Source organism: Nuphar pumila, chromosome 10 (assembly GCF_984573655.1).
Source record: "Nuphar pumila chromosome 10, dmNupPumi1.hap1.1, whole genome shotgun sequence".
Lineage (NCBI taxonomy): Eukaryota > Viridiplantae > Streptophyta > Magnoliopsida > Nymphaeales > Nymphaeaceae > Nuphar > Nuphar pumila.
This window is the reverse complement of record NC_143258.1, coordinates 76,501,732-76,521,214: the sequence shown is the minus strand read 5'-3', so window position 1 is coordinate 76,521,214 and position 19,483 is coordinate 76,501,732. Positions and strand designations below refer to the sequence as shown.

At 38.7% G+C, this 19,483-nt stretch overlaps 1 protein-coding gene across 1 annotated transcript; it reads left to right on the top strand.

Annotated features, from left to right (window-relative positions):
• The first annotated feature begins 1,697 nt into the window (after nucleotides 1-1,697).
• LOC149826883 (putative protein S-acyltransferase 4) lies at nucleotides 1,698-19,443 on the top strand. Its single transcript, XM_090019018.1, has 6 exons — nucleotides 1,698-2,194; nucleotides 3,543-3,722; nucleotides 15,885-16,193; nucleotides 17,730-17,957; nucleotides 18,319-18,771; nucleotides 19,092-19,443. Exons 1-5 carry the CDS (start codon nucleotides 2,150-2,152, stop codon nucleotides 18,766-18,768), a joined length of 1,212 nt encoding a protein of 403 aa, XP_089875144.1. The 5' UTR covers nucleotides 1,698-2,149; the 3' UTR covers nucleotides 18,769-18,771; nucleotides 19,092-19,443.
• Nucleotides 19,444-19,483: the final 40 nt, after the last annotated feature.

Sequence of the window (19,483 nt, the reverse complement as noted above, 5' to 3'; positions counted from 1 at the left end):
AGACAGCTGCTGTCAGCAGATTTTTTTTTTTAAAAAATCGCAGCCCATTTCATAGGGCAAATTTTAAAAAAATAAAAATAAAAAAGGACCTAAATGATCCTGGGTGCGGTCAACGCACCCAGGATCGGGTTGACCGCACCCGGTGCGGCACCTTGCTAGCCGAATCCCTGTGACATAGCTGTTTCTTTACTTGCTGATAGCTGCACTTGCATAATTACTGCAAAAGAATGATATTGATAATTGAATCATGCTAGTTGTGCTTATATTTTTCATAAAATAACAAGTTATGAATTTTATCTCACCAGCTTGCAAGAGTATTGATCCTATTTTATAAGGATCTAGGTGATTGACATGTGGTGTGATGGAGCTCAATGTGTTGCAAGGATTGGATCCCACACTTCTAAACTTCTTGCGATTCAAGCAGTCATTTTGAGAGAATGTTTCATCTTTTTTTTTGAGACATTTTGTAAAATAAATTATATATCTTTTGTCTCATTTTGTAACTATGAAGTTCATTTTTATAGTTTTGCAATTGCTAAGCTTTTTTGCCTGTAACCCGCTCAAAGATTTTCAACTAATTCCTCTTTTGATTTTTTTTCGCTTTGCGCAACCTTTTAAAAAAAAACTCTAAAAATCCAAAGATTTTAAGTTATATTTTTGGAGCATTACAGATTTTGGTATCCACCGAGGTGGTAAGCCGAGTCGTGTGCCAACCTGAAGGCCCAAGTTCAAATCCTTATACCTCATGGAGCTTAAGAGATAACTGGGGTCTGTCTACTAACCCCAGCTTGCCTATAAAAAAAATAATGGTTGCCTTACAGAAGAAGAGATAAAATGATTAGATAGTAATTTTTTATATTTTTGCTATTCCAGTGAAGCACTAATTGCATTGAGAATAAAATTTTCATATTTCCTATATTATTTAAGAATAAAAACTCTTATTGAGCCCAACAAACCTTTTTTTTTTAGATTTATAATCTAAAAAAATTGCACCTAACACGAAGACCTGATCACGCTGATTCAACATTGACTTGCGCAGAGGGTCGACACCCATGAGAATCAAACCTTGGCTGCCCGTCTAGCAGCCAAGGCCCCACCACACACACAGAGACAACAATCACATACCCATCTGTGTTCAGCAAGTTCCATAATGAGTGGAGTGTGGGCTATACTGTGAAAGATGACAGTGGTTCTTTTCTTAAGTTGGGATGGATAGTCCGCCGAGAAATTGCTATTAAGAAGTGGTACTGGTGGAGAGAAATTTTAGAAGACATTCAAGTTCAGAAGATCATAGCTGAAACTTGAAGGTGTTAAGAGAGACGTGGTTCGAGTGGTGAATCAGGTGTTGGAGGGCCGTTCCTTCAGAGGTTTGATAGATCAGAGAAGGGTGGATTTCTTCATGAAATTTGATAGGTTTAGATGTGTGTGCACAACGAGAGAGTGCATCTGAAGTTCGGTGGGCATGCCTAACTCCAACTTGCTAATAAAAAAAAGCAATAATTTGGCCGTTTCGAAGAAGGAAAAAAGCGTTTCAGCCATGCTGACTTACAGACCCGAGGACCGACTACATCTCCACATGTCAACGTTTGATTGGTGTATCTAACGAAAAGTCAATGCCGCGTCATTGGATTTTCCACGTGGCCGCTGGTCTTCGTTGGGTTGTAACGTCGTGGTGGCTGCTCATACCCTTGCCCCCTCCTTGTTCTAGAGAGAGAATGGGAGAAGAATAGGTAGAGAGAGAGAGAGAGAGTCCTTGTTCTAGAGAGAGAATGACTGAAGAATAGGCACAGAATGAGTCCTTAGCTTTAGAGAGAGAGAGAGAGTGAGAAGAATAGGCGGAGAGAGTGAGAAGAATAGGCGGAGAGAGATCGAGTCCTGCTTTAGAGAGAGAAAGAGAGGAGAAGAGGTGTTGAGGGATAGAGAGAGAAAGAGGGGGGGGACGGGGTTTGCCCGGTTGGGGACGTGCGTTGTTTCCCCCTGTTCCTGCTCAACCTTGCTGACGCACCATCGAGATCCCAAGTGACAGAGATCGCCAAAATTGATCCCCGGGAAACCCCTCCAGTGGTTTCTTAAGGATCGTGTCTGATTCATCCTTCCCTGATAGAGTCTCGGTTGGAGCCAACAAGAAGCCTGAGAATTTCCAATCAGAATGGTAACACCCAAGAAACTTTACCAAGTTTGGAAGGGAAGCAACGTAAGTTTCCACCATAAAATTTCAAACATCCATCTATTGTGTTCATGAAAAGATTTGTTGGTATTGATTGATCTATAGATGTTTTACAGAAGAGATTAAGAACAATTAGGCTTAACATGGGCATTGACGTTCTAAGATTAGATTTTCACAGTCACAGTTGCAATTTAATTTGTGATTTTTCAATCCTATAATGAGGTTGTCCATGACCATCATTACTGAATATTTGATTTTTGTTGGACATTTGAAATTGGATGCTACACTTCCTTTGTCTTTCATATGTTTAACATAGTCAGAATTTGATTGAATAGGATCATATTTCTGGATGCCTAAGCTGATTCTTGAATGACTCGTCAGTAGCAATTGTATTTTCTTTTCCATTTCTTTACAAAGGTTCTGCTGCATAAGATCTAAAACAGATTAGACCATATCAGGGTTTTTCAATGTTACAAGTGATACAAACCCAATTGCAATCAAATATTGACTGTGTTTTATCCATTTTTTAGCTTTTGGAAGGGATAGAGGTCATAGGCAAATTAGATAGGATTTTACGTTGTAAGTGATGTTCCTAGTTTTTCTGGGCTCTCAAGTTACTGAAATTTTTAGTTATAACTGATTGACATATCTGAGAACATAGCCATGTTAAATGATGGTTTGAATTATATAGCTTGAGAGTAAAAAAAAAAAGCAAAAGAAAAAAAAAGATAGGTCCAATTGCTGTGCTCTGAATGAAACTTTGTACCTGAAAAAATGGATCTAGATCAATGGAAAAGGCACCGGATTTAAAACAGGCTTGCCATTCTGGTAGAGAATCAAACTTTAGTTTTAGGCTTTTAAACCCCAAGAACTACCAAAATTTTGTTTCCTTGATGGTGGTATATGTAGGTCTTCGGGCAGATCAACCTGAGTTTATTTATTCATTTATGTCACCAGCTGGGTTGAGGAGCAGAGGAAGGTCTATGTTAACACCGCAGTTTCATGTTGTGAGGCCAAATTCGTTTATCAGGTCAAATCAGATTTGGTCTATATTTCTCTATCAAGTTAATGAGAACCGGATAGGAGTTTTTGTACTACATCGTGTAAAAAAATGTGTTCTAAAAGCCATATTCTAAAGTACTGTATCCAGTTGGGAACCAATCATATAAATTTCTGTTATAACTTTATGCTAGATATATTTGCAACTGTATGTAAATTCATATTACTCATCACTCCATCAGTCTATATTGTGTAATAACATCTTGAAAATACGAATAGCAGTTCCTGCACATTTCATTTTTCAAATGCTTGAACTTGGTTGTATTCCATTTGTTATACAAGATGCATAGACTAATATCCTTGTCTCTTCTTTTAGAGGTTCTTATGTGGAGGAAGGCTGATATTTGGTCCAGACGCAGCGTCCCTGTTTCTTACCATTTTCATGATCTTGGGTCCTGCGGTAGTGTTTTGTTCTCAAGTGGCTGCAAAGATTTTTCAATACTCGCCACATCTTGGTATCCCTGTACTGGTTGTGGCTGTGGTCCTCACCATATGGGTTAGTATTTTTTCTTGTGTAATGTTCTGTTTTGCTTCTTCTAACTGAAGATTCAGTGGATAGTTTCTCTGCCATTCTACATTGTTTCCATACTGGTTGCACGCATAGCAAAATTTTGTCATGAACACAAGCTTGGATCCTTACAAGGCTGCACCATATTCATTTGGTGCAATATGTGAACATGACCACATTGTCAAAGATCCAGATTAAGATTCACGTGCAGTCTTTTCTAATTCCAGGCTGAAGTCTTTGAATTAGACACAATATTGGTCAAATCTTTGTTCAAATTTATAAAGTTCAATTGGCATCTTCTTGTTCGGATATAAGGTGCATAGAAGAAGATTTGATTTTTGCTCTAAAGGTGGTGACTTTACACAAGATAGAGAACCAAAATATATTTAGACAAGAGAGGAATTCTTATAAATAAGAAATCATAAATAAGAAATCATCATCATCAAGCCTTATGCCAACTACGCGGGTTGGGTTTACTAGTTCTATTTCTTTATTCCTTTCTAACTAGAGCTACAACATCCCTTTCCCAACAATTTCCCATATCTTCTCTTATGCTTTGATGATTGGATCATGTCAATATTTTCTATTAGTATTATGATGTCTCCACATATCCAAACTACTTTATACAACATTGCCTGTTTTTTCTTATTGGCAGTTCTTTTTTTTAATAGGCACCGTCACAAATTTTATTGGTAGTTCTTGTTGGATCCAGTATGAGAACTGGATCCAGTATAGGATCCACTTCTCCTGTGGCTATAGGGTCTCACACATGAATTAAGTGGGCCACTTTTGTGGGCTTAATTAGTAGGTTATAGTCAGTTACAGAATGTGGAGGGCCCATAACTTGGTGTTTGTTATGCTGGAAAGGTAACGACTACCTATAAGAGCTCAACACCTGTGCACAAGATAGATGCGAAAAAAATTCATGTGCGTTATCCTCCTTGACGAAGGTAGTTTATCAAAAAAATTTCATCCTCTTCGATGTTCCTCCTTCTTTGCGCATACCATGGTCCAAGTCTCTTTAGTGGTATCAGAGCCAGGTTCCAGTACGCTTATGAAGAGTCATGGGACTACAGCGAAGGGGTTTGACCACCATCGACAAGAAAAAAAAGGAAAGCAGAAAGAAAAACAGAAAGAGAACCTCAAACTGCTAGTCCCACTGCGAGTTGAGGTCTCGACGACACGGACGAAAGCTCGTGGTGGAAGTAGACCAGCGCCCTCGTTGCCCCCTCCGCCATCTCCACCCGGCGGCGCCACTCGTCGAGATGCTTCTCCGCTATCACCTCCTCCTGGCTCCCTCCTGGGGTGAACTCCGAGACAAGGAGCTTCTCCGGGCCGAAGAGGCACCACCCGTTACGGTCTTCCTTGTTCCAAGCTAGGGGTCGTGTTAGCGTGCCCTGTTGAAAGGCTGGGTTGGGCTGGGTCTTACAGAGGAGGGTACCGCGTGAGGTTGATTTCACAGAATAGCGAGCACCACCCTATTCGGGTGGCTCCACCCCATCCCACCGCCGCTCAACACCTCCATCTCCACCCATAACTCCTTCTCTGCCTCTCGGCTAGGATATAGTATGCACGGTGGTTAACAGGGGGATCGTTTGAACTCCCTTTGCTGAGCTAGGATACAGATGCCCCGACGCAGACAGACGACCAGAGGAGGCACGATCAGAGAGAAGCGGCCGAGGCAGCATCGACGGAGCTGAACGTGGAGGAAGTGTTGTCACCTTCGTCCACCTCGAGCTCGTCGTTCGGGATAGACGGCAAGGATCATTCGTAGATGTTCGAGGCAATGATGAAGGATGATAGTCGACTGGGGAGCTTCCAGATGGCTGAGGGGTCACTGACGGAGCTCTCGATGTGGATGGTGAACCACGCGAGGGTGAGGGCCTCGGCAGTGTTGATGCAGCTCATCTACTGCGGGTTCGTGCTGGTCAACCGACCGCAGCCCTACCGCGACCAGAGGGCGTGCCAGGCCGGCGAGGTGGAGTGTTGCTTAAGTGAGAACTCGAGGCTCGTGACGAGGGTCCGGTTGGAGAAGCAGTGTTAGATTTGCAACCTGCAGATCGTTCCACGCGAGAGAGCTGCGAAACAGAGAGAGATAGAGAAAGGGAGAGAGAGGTTTGGGAAAAACCGATACCCTGCTGTGTATGGGTCGGCTGCTGTGTATTCCTTTATGTTAACATGTGATTACAAACAAAATTAGGGTACTAGAATACCTTTTTTACAATAATCAATATTACATAATGCCATTAATGAAGAAGTGGGTGTCACGGGTCTGGATCTTCAGATCCATGACCCGTAACCAGAGAAAACACTTTTTTTCACCCTCCCTCAAGTTGTGCATGATCTTGAATCATGAACAACTTGCCTTTTAATGTCCAAAATCTGTCTTTTGTCAATCCTTTTGTAAATATATCCGCCACTTGATCTGTAGTTCGAACAAATTCAGGCTCAATCTCTTTCTCTTCTACCTTTTGTCTCACAAAATGCTGGTCTATTTCAATATGTTTGGCACGACTGTGATGGATTGGATTAAAAGACATACTAATGGCACTCTGGTTGTCACACAAAAGAAGTGATCGAGATATCGATTCTCTTACTTCTGTCAGTAGATGTCTAACCCAAGTAGCCTCAGCAGTGGCGACTGCCATTGACCTGTATTCAGCCTCTATACTGGATCTGGCAACAACCTTTTGTTTCTTACTACTCCAAGAAACCAAATTCATCCCAACAAATACACAATAGCCGGATACTGATCTGCGTTCATCTGGATCTCTCGCCCAGTCCGCATCAGAATAAATAGTGATCTCATGTGCACTTTGCCCATTTGTCTTTCGCTTATATATGGGACCATCCCCAACCGTTCCCTTCAGATATCGTAGTATCCGTTTAACTGCTTCCATATGCCCTTCACATGGGGCATGCATAAACTGAGAAACTTGATTCACCGAATAGACTATATCAGGGCGAGTAAAAGTGAGGTATTGTAACATACCCACTATGCTACGGTACTGTGTGGGATTATCAAATGGATCTCCGTCTTGAGAGCTAAGCCTTTGATGAAGAACGCTAGGAGTGCTTAAGGGCTTGCAGTCTTTCATACCTGCTTTATTGAGAACATCAATGGTATACTTATATTGAGTGAGAGTCATTTCTTCAGAGGAACTGTCGACTTCAACTCCAAGAAAGTACCGTAGTTTGCCAAGGTCCTTCATTTTGAACCTCTGATTCAAGAGATGTTTGACTTCTTCAATGTGCTCATTGGAACTGCCAGTGATGATGATATCATCCACATATATCAACATCAGAGTAATTGTGTCTTGGTTCTTAAATATAAATAAGGAGTGGTCAAGAAGAGATTTCTTAAAACCATATTTTTGTATTTCAAGAGAAAAGCTGTCAAACCAAGATCGAGATGCCTGCTTCAATCCATATATCGCCCTTTTTAGTCTGCAGACATATTTTGTAGGATTACCTTATGCGTAACCAGTGGGTTGTTCCATGTAAACTTCTTCTCTCAAATCTCCATGAAGAAAAGCATTCTTCACATCAAGTTGGCTAATGGTCCATTGGTGTTCAATAGCTAAAGAAAGTATGGCTCGGATTGTCCCCATCCTCACCACCAGACTAAAGGTTTCATCATAATCCTGTCCTTGCTCCTGTGTAAAACCTTTGGCTACAAGTCTCGCCTTGTATCGCTCTATAGTCCCATCTGGTTTATACTTTATTTTGTACACCCATTTCGAACCAACAACATTTCTGTCAGGTGGTCTTGATACGACATCCCACGTACCACATTCATGTAGAGCTTCCATCTCCTCATTCATTGCTTCAATCCATCTTCTGGAATTTGATGCTTGAGAGAACGTTGTGGGTTCATCTTCTTTATTCAAGGCTGTTAGAAAGAGTTGAAAATCTAATGAGAAATTTTCATAACTGACCCACCTTTCAATTGGATGGTGAGAACGTGTGGATCTTCTAGTATCAACAATGTTGGATGTTCAGGATGTGTCCATGTCTGAATCAACTATGGTGGGTGACTCTCTTTCTCGTCGAGTGTAGACAAAGCCTTTATATCTTCCTGGATTCAAAGTTGAGTCTGTATTTTCATGATCAATCATCACATCAGTAGACACAGGTATCTTATCCTTTTGAGTGCAATTTGAGCAAGCATCACTAGCTTCTGCGAGAAGTTCATAATTCAACCAAGGATAATAAGCCTGAACTTTATGTTTTGATTCTGAAGAACTAGTACATTGACAATCAAAATTCAATTCATTGAAGATGACATTTCTTGATATTTTGATGCGCTTGCTCACCGGATCATAGCACCTGTACCCTTTATAGTCATCAGCATAACCCACAAACCTGCACTTCAAAGCCTTGTCCTGAAACTTATGTCTCCTTGAACTGTCAACATGAACATAGCATAAACAGCCAAACACATGCAAATCATTGTAGTTGGGGTGGATACCAAAAAGAGACAAGGAGACTTGTTTTCCAAAATAGTCATGGGCAATCGATTTATCACATGAACTGCAGAATGAAAAGCCTTTGTCCATAAAGTGATCGGAAGATTACTATCATGCATCATGCTCATCGCACTCTCAACAATATGGCGATGCTTCCTTTCAGCAATCTCATTCTGCTGAGGTGTGTGCGGGCAAGACACCTTTTTCCTTATCTCATTACTTTGAAGAAAGTTAGTAAAGTCAATGGAAGAGAATTCACCTCCTCCGTCACATTGGAAACTTAAGATGTTTTCAGAAAATTGATTTCTGACAAAGGAATGGAAGTTACAGAACAACTTGAAAGTCTCAGATTTATGTTTCATGAAAAATATCCAGGAATAACGAGAATAACTGTCAACAAATAAAAGATAATATCTAGTTCCAGACATAGAAGCAACTGGAGCAGGCCCCCAAACATCAGAACAGATAGTCTCAAAAGGTCTTGAAGCTCTTTTATTGATAGAATGAAATGGTAAAACATGACTCTTACATAAGAGACAACTAGAACATTTGTTGTCATTTACATTTATTCCTAAACTTGACTTGGGAATGAGGTTACTTGAAACAAGCTTTTCAATGAAATTATTACTGCAGTGACCTAGACGGCCATGCCAAAGGTTTGGCTTATTGATTTCAAAGACACTAAAAACGCAGGTAGGATTTTCAGAAGACAACGATGATTGGAGCTTCAAGTTTGGGTCTGCAGAGCGAATATGTGCTGAAGGATCTTCTTGAAAAACATACATATTGCCTTGCTGTTTTCCTCTAGCGAACGTCTCCTTCGTGCAGAGATCCTTAACAAGAACAGAAGAGGGAGTAAATTCAACTGAGGCTTTGATATCATCAACAAGTTTAGAAACTGAAACAATGTTTTTCTTGATATTAGGGGCATAAAGAACATTTGAAAGATTGATGGAAGATTCGGGCAAGGGTATGATGGAGTTTCCAATATGCGAGACAGAGTGGTGTGATCCATCTCCAGTAACTATACTACTTCTACCAATGTAAGGAACAAGTTTTAGGAGCTTACCTGCATCACCAGTAACATGAGTCGCTGCGCCAGAGTCCACATACCAAGTACCTTGCTCATTTTGTTTCAGATTCAATTCTGCTAAGGCTGACAACAACAACTCTTTTACTTCTCCGTTGGTCCTTGTATTGTTTGTGCCTATTTTTGCTTCAGTTTGTGTTGATTTTCCTTTATTTAGGGGATTGAACCAGCAGTTAGCTTTGATATGCCCCCTTTTATTACACAGAAAGCAAGTAGGAATTGGCCTCTGTCTTTGTGGGTTGGTATATGAGTTGGGTGTAGGCAATAATCCACGACCTCCATGACCACTTCTTCCTTGTGCTCCTTTTCCCTTGATATCATAGTTTCCTCGTCCTCGTGCATAAGTAACCCCTGTAGCAAGAACTTCTTGTGCCCCAGCATGCATAGATGATTCTTCAGAAAATCCCTTTAGATTCATCTCTTATTGTAACAATTTTGCGCGCAGATCTTCAAAGTTGGGCAGCTCAGGTAAACATAACAGAGAAGTGACAATCATATGATAGTCGTGTCCCAATCCACTGAGGGTTTGTTGTACCAAATCTTTATCAGAAACTGTACTTCCAACAACTGCTAACTGATCTGTGATAACCTTCATTTTGTTCAAATATTCCATGATGGTCATGGAATCCTTTCTTAACATTTGAAATTCTCTTTTAAGAAACATAATTCTGGCCTGAGAAACCTGTGAATATGTCTGAACAAGTCTGTTCCAAAGTTGCATGGCAGTGCAGTCATCTGGAATGACTACAAGAACCTCTTGTGACAGTGTTGATGTAATATAAGCAACAAGCGCTTGGTCTCTTTTCATCCAAGCCACAAATTCAGGATTTCTAACATATACGGTAGTAGATTCCCCTTTGCTGTCCCTTTCTTCTTGTGATATGAACTCAGGAGGAACTGGAATAGATCCATCCAGAGGTCCAGAAAGATCCTGACTCCTAATGAAAGGTATGATTTGCCTCTTCCAAGTCAAGAAGTTACCATTATTTAATTTTTCAGACACAAGTTGGCTGAGGAAACTTGAAGAAAGAACTGACTGGCTAGGAAGAGAATTCATGTTTCATAGAATTAAGAATGTATTCAGCACAATCTGCTTACACCTGCAGTTTTTGTAACTCTTTTTTTTTTTGCAGGAACTAATTCAGATTGCTGATATGAAACAGAAATTGAATGTCAATCAGATTTCTGATTTGTATATGAAATGGAATATCGGATATGAAAATCCAAAAAAAAAATATCAATGTGAATATGTATTCCTAATGTATCGACTTGTTAGTGGCTGAATGAGGAAATCTGGGCTGAGTCACTTAAGAGACAAAAAGAAAACAGCGGAGAAACCAAGGTTCGGCCACTACCGAAGTAAGAGAAAAGGAAACTGTAGGGAGAAAAGTACGTGAACCCAAAAAAAATCTGAGTTAGTTGGGTCAGTCGTGAGCCCCAGAAACCAGAAAAATCTGAGTTGTCTGGGTCAGTCGTGAACCCAAAAAAAAACTGACTGGGCCAGTCGTGATTCCAGAAAGAGACGAGAAACAGACTGAGACTGATTGGGTCAGTCGTGATTCCAAAAGGAAACGAGAAACGGATGTGGGATGAAAAGAATGAGACTGACTGGGTCAGTCGTGATTCCAAAAAAAAAACAAGAACAGACGTACCTTTTTGGATTTTCAGACTTTAGAAGAGGAAATAGAGGAGAAAAAGATCTTCAGACGTGCCTTTTTGGATCGATCCCAGTTTCAACTGAAGCGTGGCTCTGATACCATGTTAGATTTGCAACCTACAGATCGTTTCATGCGAGAGAGCTGCGAAACAGAGAGAGATAGAGAAAGGGAGAGAGAGGTTTGGGAAAAACCGATACCCTATTGTGTATGGGTCAGCTGTTGTGTATTCCTTTATGTTAACATGTGATTACAAACAAAATTAGGGTACTAGAATACCCTTTTTACAATAATCAATATTACATAATGCCATTAATGAAGAAGTGGGTGTCACGGGTCTGGATCTTCAGATCCATGACCCGTAACCAGAGAAAACACTTCTTTTCAAGTAGTACTTCATCGAGAGCCTGATTGAGACCTAGAAGGACCATAGGGCCGTCGAGGAGATCCCTTGTCTGTAGAGGTCATCCTCCTATAATGCAGATAGCAATTCTGATGAGGCTCGATCGAAGTCGACTTTTCTATGTTCCTGTGCTTTCGAGAAACATGGCATTTGATGACTTTCTCCTCCTATTCTTCTGTGGCCTTCAGTTGCTCGTTGTCTCCATCCTCCACTTTTTTTTTTCTTTATTAGGAGGCGGAGCGATGCTCATCAAAGCCATTCGTACCAGTTCTACAGGATTCTCGAGTTTGATGATGACGTCTTCTGCGAGAATGGGCTCTACCGACGGGTCTTTGTCTATGTGAACTCGCTCCCGATGGTCGAGGACACCGAGTTTGCTAATCTCCTTGCACCGAGGAACTCGACCGAGATCACTCTTCATTTAGATGATAATCGGTCGGTGGAGGACATCACCAGCCAGAGATCCCTCCACCGGACAGAGTGGAAGAACGAGGAGGACGGTCCAGGGAGGCGGGCCTTCATGCTGAGGATCCGACATAAGGACAAGGTCGACGTGCTCCGGCCATACCTCCAACACGTCCATGCCGTCTCCAAGGACATCGTCGACCAGAGACCCCTCCACCGGATGGAGCAAAAGAAACGACATAAAGAGGGGAGATCTAGCCGGCCTCCTCGGGTAGCCGGTTGAGCAAGGGAGGCTGAGGACCGTTCTCCATCGGGCGGTTGCCAGAACCCTTGGCCGCGGCGGCTGGCGCGGAGAAACCTGAAAAAAAAATATGGGTGAAAAAAGGGTTAGGGTTTCTTGAAAACCCGAGAATGCCTTTATCCTTTTTTTTTTTATTGTTTCACATTTAGTCCTTATTTTCTGAAATATTACGTTATGAGATCTCTATTATTTTCAAAACAGAGGTTGTTTTCTGAAAATTTTAGAAATAGACATGTTCTCTGAAAATATCAGAGACAGGGATGCAGTTTGAGTTTTTTCTCATAACAACTCTTGAATTTTTTTTGAAATTACAAAAGAAAAAACACCTCAAATTTTTTTGTTTAACTCAGAAAATTCTAAATTTTCATTTTCAATGTTCTGGTTTGTTAATTTTACCTAGAACTATTTTGACCTTTTTGATTTTGCAAAAAAGTGCTTTTGGTCTGCAGAATACCTCCCAGAGCTTTATCGAGACAAGTTTGGATCCAGTTGATACATGTAGTTTCGTAAAGACCTTGTTGGATCCAGTAAAACTTTTGGATCCTGAAATTCTTTGTGTTATTGCATTTTTTTATATGCTTAATATTATATTCATGTTTTGGATCATATTATATTTGGATCTGGTATGGTTTGTATTGATTCAATTTGTTTTTATGGATGAAGTTTAATTGGACTATAATCCATTAGATTTTATGTTTAGTTTATGAGTTGATCTGATTAATATTGGATCAGATGCTTGGATCTGGTAAGGTGACATAGATCCAGTTTGAAATTGTTTTTTACTCAAGGCTCATAGAATGATATGAACCTAGTTATGGTTGGATACATGTATAATTTGTGGATAGTTCCTTAATTAGATTATCTTATTGAACCGATCTAGTGTTGGGTCTGGATGCCCGGATATGGGATATGGATCTAGTTTTAATCTAGTTTTGTGATGGATCCGAATAAGTATAAATTATTGTATATGGAATATGGATTTAGAGTTAATCTAAGATTTATGATTGGGTCTAGATAAGTATAATGCCCGGATATAGGATATGAATCCAGATTTGATCCAGAGACAAAACTATTATATATATATATATAAAATATAGATCTAGATTTGATCCAAGTTTTCTGTTGAATTTGGACAGTATCAGACCAGATATTTGGACCTAATAATAACATATATTTTGTATGTGTTTTTGTTTGACTCGGATAGATCAGAGAAGTAGAATGTTAGATGTATAATGTGGATCTATTTGCATTTAAAATATACGGTTATTGATATAAATTTGAATTATGGTCAAATCCTGTGTGATCCTTGGTTTTATTTAAGCTTATATGGAGATCCATTTTAATATGGATCGTGTTAGACTTGATAGATAACATTTCAAGTCGGTTTTGGATATGGACACATACAAATATATTTTGTTTTTAGTGAAACTGATAATGGATCTGAACTTATATGTTCACAAGCTTGTGGTTTGATTAAAGCCTTGAAATTGGCTTTCATGTTTGACATATCCAAATGGTAATGAAATAACTTTCATTGAATATGAATTTGGTGCATATCCAAATTGAATTTAGATATAGAGATTTATGTTTTACTTCATGATTGAAAATCAACCTAGTCTGTGAGTATCCTCATGATAATGATATATCATGAAGGGAAAGTCCAACTAGTATATGTAAAATCTCATGATATCATGACTTAATGCAATGCATTGGAATAGTGGGAGCTGAATTATAATTTTACACATGCATGTGAGGATATTTATTTGTATATGATGATAAATAATCATCATAAATAATGCTCCCTATGGTATGCTTGTATAAATGCATGAAGAGATATTATGCATGAAGATATATTATGTTTTCATGCTTTAGAAAATTATGCACAAAATGTTACATAGTGTTGGTCAGTTACATTTATAACTATTTGGATTTGGATATACTGATCTAAAATGATCAGGTAGTGGTCAACATGTGATAATGCATGTGAAAAGTGAGGGTGTAAACTATGGTGAAAGTTTGAAAAGTGGAAGTATTTGCTATGTTTTGGTAATTCATGGATTTATGAATTAATAAATTTCATAGTACTCCACTAGTGTGCATGATTATGGTACGGTCATGGAAGAACCACAATAACCCCATGACTACATGAGACCTATGATGTATTCACTTTTTTCTTTAGATCTATAGACTGCATGACTTAGTATACAGTGAATGGTGAATACTTGAAATAAATTATTATACGTTAAAGGTTATGATAAAATTTATAACATGATGAAAAAACAACTTAGTTTGTTAATAGCTTCATAATAAGTGTATATCATGAAAGAGAAATCCAACTAGCATATGTAAAACCTATTGATGTCATACAGGTATGAGTGCAACACATAATGCACTGGTCATGATACAATGTGGGTATTCGCCTCGTATAGCCAAGTGGAAGTTGTTGGATCCAAAAATTGGATCCAATCCAGTTCTCCTATGGCCATAGGGTCTCACACATGAATTAAGTGGGCCACTTTTGTGGGCTTAATTAGTGGGTTTTGTGGTATAACGACTATTTCAAGAGAGGTTATAAGAGCCCAACACCTGTACACAAGATAGATGCGAAAAAAATCCATGTGCATTATACCCCTTGACGCAGGCCGTTTACCAAAATTCTTTCATCCTCTTTGTTGTTCCTCCTTTGCGCATACCATGGTCCAAGTCTCTTCAGTTCTACTAACAACTTCTAATATATTTTAATCTTATCTTGTTTAATCATTTTACACATCCATCCTCTATGCATCTCTATGACATACATTCACTTTCTCCAACACTTCATACATCCATGTTAATATATTCATTTAAATGACGTAGAGTGTTAGCCTTGTACCAACTTTGTTAAATCACCTTTTAGTTGTAAAGTCATTAGTCTATCACATAACACTTCACTACCTGGTCACCACTTCATCCAGCTAATACATCCCTACTAATGATATCTTTCTTATACTTACCAACTTGTTGTATCATGGATCTAAGTATCATTCTTTTTTAGCATCTTTGTATTGAAAGGTCTTCTGTCTTAATTATTACATTTTTCTCACTAAATTTGCACTCGATATATTTGTTTTTGTTCTATTTTCTCTTAACATTTTTATTCATTTATAGATGTAAATATGGAACAATAAAAAACATAAATTTTTACAAATATTCATCCAGATTTCCCCCATCCTATGCATATTTTGATTTCTCAAAGCAAAAGAGAAACCATGGAAATTGAGCACTCTCTCTCTCTCTCTCTCAACCCCCCCCCCCCCCCCCCCCCCAATGCAGTGCATATTTGACCCCAGGATCTCATGATTGACAAAATGGAAGTTCTTTTTGAAGTGATTGGAATAAATCTCATACTTCCATTGTGAATTCACAGTTGCAATATCTGACCTTCGGTGAGTCCTGAGGCTTAGCATAAAGGACATTCTTTGTGTTTTCATTTTTTTGTCTAGAGCATTAAAATAGGATTCCAGAAGTAATAGAGTGCTCTTTACTAAGATGTGCTTCAGTTCAGTACTTGGAACATTATGTAAACTGATTTTGGAATAAAATTTGGATGACTAGAGGTTATAATGCTATTTTTTCACTCAAATCCTGCATTTTTCATTGCCACTTTTATAATATGCTATTCATGTTTCAAATAGATATCATTGTTGAACATTATTCCGATCCTAAAGAATTTTATTCTGTATTAGCTATTATGCATGTTGTCTATTGTCAGCACTTGTTCAGGGTATTGACTGCAATATCAAATAGTCATAATCATCTGATGGATAAAGCTCTTGATTGATATGCAGGATTTGCTAGTTCTTTTCATGACATCTGGTAGAGATCCTGGTCTCGTGCCCAGGAATACACGACCTCCTGAGATAGAAGATGGCTTTGATTCTACTACTCCGTCGATGGAATGGGTGAATGACAGAACACCACATTTAAGATTACCACGAACTAAGGATGTCACAGTAAATGGTTTCACAGTGAAGGTCAAATTTTGTGATACATGTTTGCTTTACCGGCCTCCCCGTGCTTCGCATTGCTCAATCTGCAACAATTGTGTCCAAAGATTTGATCATCACTGTCCATGGGTTGGTCAGTGCATTGGGCTAGTAAGTTAACATATTATGAACTAGTCCTTGAAGTTTTACACGAATACTATCTCACATGAGCCACGCTTATCTTCTTTTTTTCTCAGTATCCAAAACAAGTGCTTGCAAATAAGGTACAAAAGTGCATACATTAAAAACTATCAGCATGACTTGGACCAATCAAAGGCCCTAGTCTGTAACGCTTTAGTTCTTTGGAAAATGAAATAATAAAAAAGTTGGTGTTATGTATGATATATCTAGAAGCTAATACCTCTCTACTAGACACTAATGCAGCTTGAAAGAGATGCTTCCACTGACTTCGAAGAGAAAAAGCCATTTAAGCTTTTCTGTAATTCCATAATATCTTGAGGTTCTCAACATTTGACTCGATGAGTATCTGTGTCCACCCCAAATTGCAACAAGGTGCCCAACCAATCCAATGAAAGGTGATAGGTTGCTACAAGATCTTTGAATGCCTAATATAGATCCCTCACCATATCCTGCCCTGCATTCCAATGAATTGGCCACAAGGATCATATTCTTTGTCTTGTGCATAATGTTTACCAGGTTTTAACAGGGTATTCCATACTCTAAGAATCGCCAAGAAATCTTGATTCAGTCCTGAAATATTTGAAAAACTTAGAAAACACTAGTATCATTACTAACATCAGTAGATGATAGAAGGCCTCCTAATGCAGCTTGTTATGATCATGGTGAAAATAGCCATTCATGTTTACACTTTTTATGTCTTTTAGTGAATGATGTAATGGATTTATTAAATGATGGGCTATTCCTCACTTACTATAAAAAACAGAAGTGATATATATATATATATATGCAAGTATTTATATAATTTGAGAAAAGAAAATTATAGGCCAGGTGGCATAAGCCAAAACTTAGAATACAAAATTGCATGCATATGGACTTGTTGGTACACCCACACGCACACAGAGAAAGCAAAAGTATGTAACCATCCACCCTAAGGAGGCTATCCAGATTGCATATTCTTAGTGAATTCACCAAGTTTGGTCTGTTCTGGAAATGATGGGCTTAGCAACTTTTGACGTGTATAACATCTGATAATGCAGTTTGAGATTTGTAGAATAATGAGGATAGGCCAAGTTTGCTATCCACTTTGCTTCTGGCCACTTTTAAAAATATAGAGAAGGAAATGTACTTTTGGCAATATTTTCTCCCTTATTCGAGTGCTGGTAATGTAGCATAAGAAAAATGTATTTAAGAATATACAAAATTTTCTATGACCTGACAGATCTGTAGAGATAACTTTTTGTAGTCTACATTTTCTATCTTGAGTACAACTTTTCTTGTGAAGTATTAAGATGCAGGCTCTTTGAACTTTAGTCTCCTGATCATTGATTTTTCGTGCATTGATTCATTTTTCTGACATATCCTATTACTCGGTCAAGTTTTCTAAATGACACAAATGTAATATTATCTTCTAGAACACGGCAGTTTCTATGTATGTTGCAGCCTTGGTCTTGGAAGCTATCAGAATTCCATTTTAATTAAATGTGTTTACTATGACTTGGTTTGCAGCGTAACTATAGGTTCTTCTTCATGTTTATATCAACCTCGACTTTTATGTGCATATACGTCTTTACCTTTTCTTGGGTGAATATCCTTATACGAAGATCAAATGGCAGCCTCTGGAAGGCAATGGGCAAAGAGGTCGCATCAGTGGTGCTCATAGTTTACTGCTTTATAGCAGTCTGGTTTGTTGGTGGACTGACCGTTTTCCATCTCTATCTTATGGGCAGAAATCAGGTGAACTTCTCTCCTTGATCCTGTGTAAGTTTGTAGTACTAACAATTGGTCATCCTATCTGAAAAGAAAAAGGAACTGCAGAAGTGAACAATTAAAATGTAAAATAGTTGAACATCGTATAACAAATGATTTCAATATTAAGCATATTAAGCTAAATCATTCATAATCGTAGTGTATTTGTTTGATTTAGTCATTGTTTATTTGTAATATTAGATTTTCACCTTTTCTCTGTATAGTTGACTATTCCTTTTTTTTGGTTGATAATTTACCATGCTTGTGACAGCCATTACATAATTTATGGCTCAATTTGTCTTGAAATGTTATTCAGTACTGAAACCATGCTTTGTTTATCATGTGACAGACTACTTATGAGAATTTTCGCTACCAATATGATAAAAAAGAAAATCCATATAACCTGGGATTCTTCAAGAACTTAAAAGATATATTTTTGTCACCGATCCCACCTTCACTGAATGATTTTCGATCAATGGTAATAGAGGAACCTAATGAAGTTTTTAGTCCAAGTATGAGGGTTGATACCATTGATCCCAAGGCAAAGATCGATCTAGAACTTGGCAGTGATAAAGCTGGATTTGCTGTTGACATGCAACTTCCTGAAATTCTGCAAGGTTTGGAGTCTTTGGAATTGGACTACAATGGCATTGATGATAACTTGAAGAGTAGGGACACTGATGTAGATCATGCACTTCGGTCATTTGTTTACTTGGGGATGGAGACAACGTTAGGGCACGATGAAACAGATGAAGCAAAGACCGTCACTGATCAGCATAGTATCAACATCCAGCCATAAAAGGTATGTTACCTCTCCAGTGCAATTCAAAGATCAATTGTAGACGTCCCAATGCTGGAAGTCTGGAACTAATGCATGACTTCTAAGGACTTCCCCGAACTTGTGACAAGGTTGAAGTCTGGCTATTGATCTAGACATGACTGAGCCTGATCAAAGTCCAATCCTGAGTCATGTTATTGGGCCTTTGCCTACGGTGTTGCTCCTTTTCTTCAAATTTGATGACCATATCAGTGATATTTTTCTTTCCAGTTCTATATATCGTTCAAAGAAAAAAAAAAAAGAGTCCGGCTTCCCTTACACTTTTTTTTCTTTGTTTCTTGTAGAGGTTATTCTATTGTCCATATTCTTAGATTCGATGGCATGGACGGTGCTGCATGCAGATCTTTGTTTCTCACAGGCATCAGCCTTGATCCTATATAAAGGCTTCCTGCATGGGTTCATCTTGTCATATGTAGAGCTTTCACATTCTCGGTTTGTCCGATGTACGACTGTTCGAGAAGTAGCATCTTGGTCCTTGGAGTTTATGTTGTGAAATACCAACCTCAAGTTGGTTGTTTATACAAAAAGAAAAAAGAGAGAAAAAAAATCTTTTTGCTTATTGAAACGTGATTCTATCTTGTATTTATGGATGTTTGGTCTGTTAGTAATTTGTAGGCATTGTGTTTTTGTGGTTTGTTTTCCCTGTGTGTATCAATGGAACAAAGAGTAAGGCCTT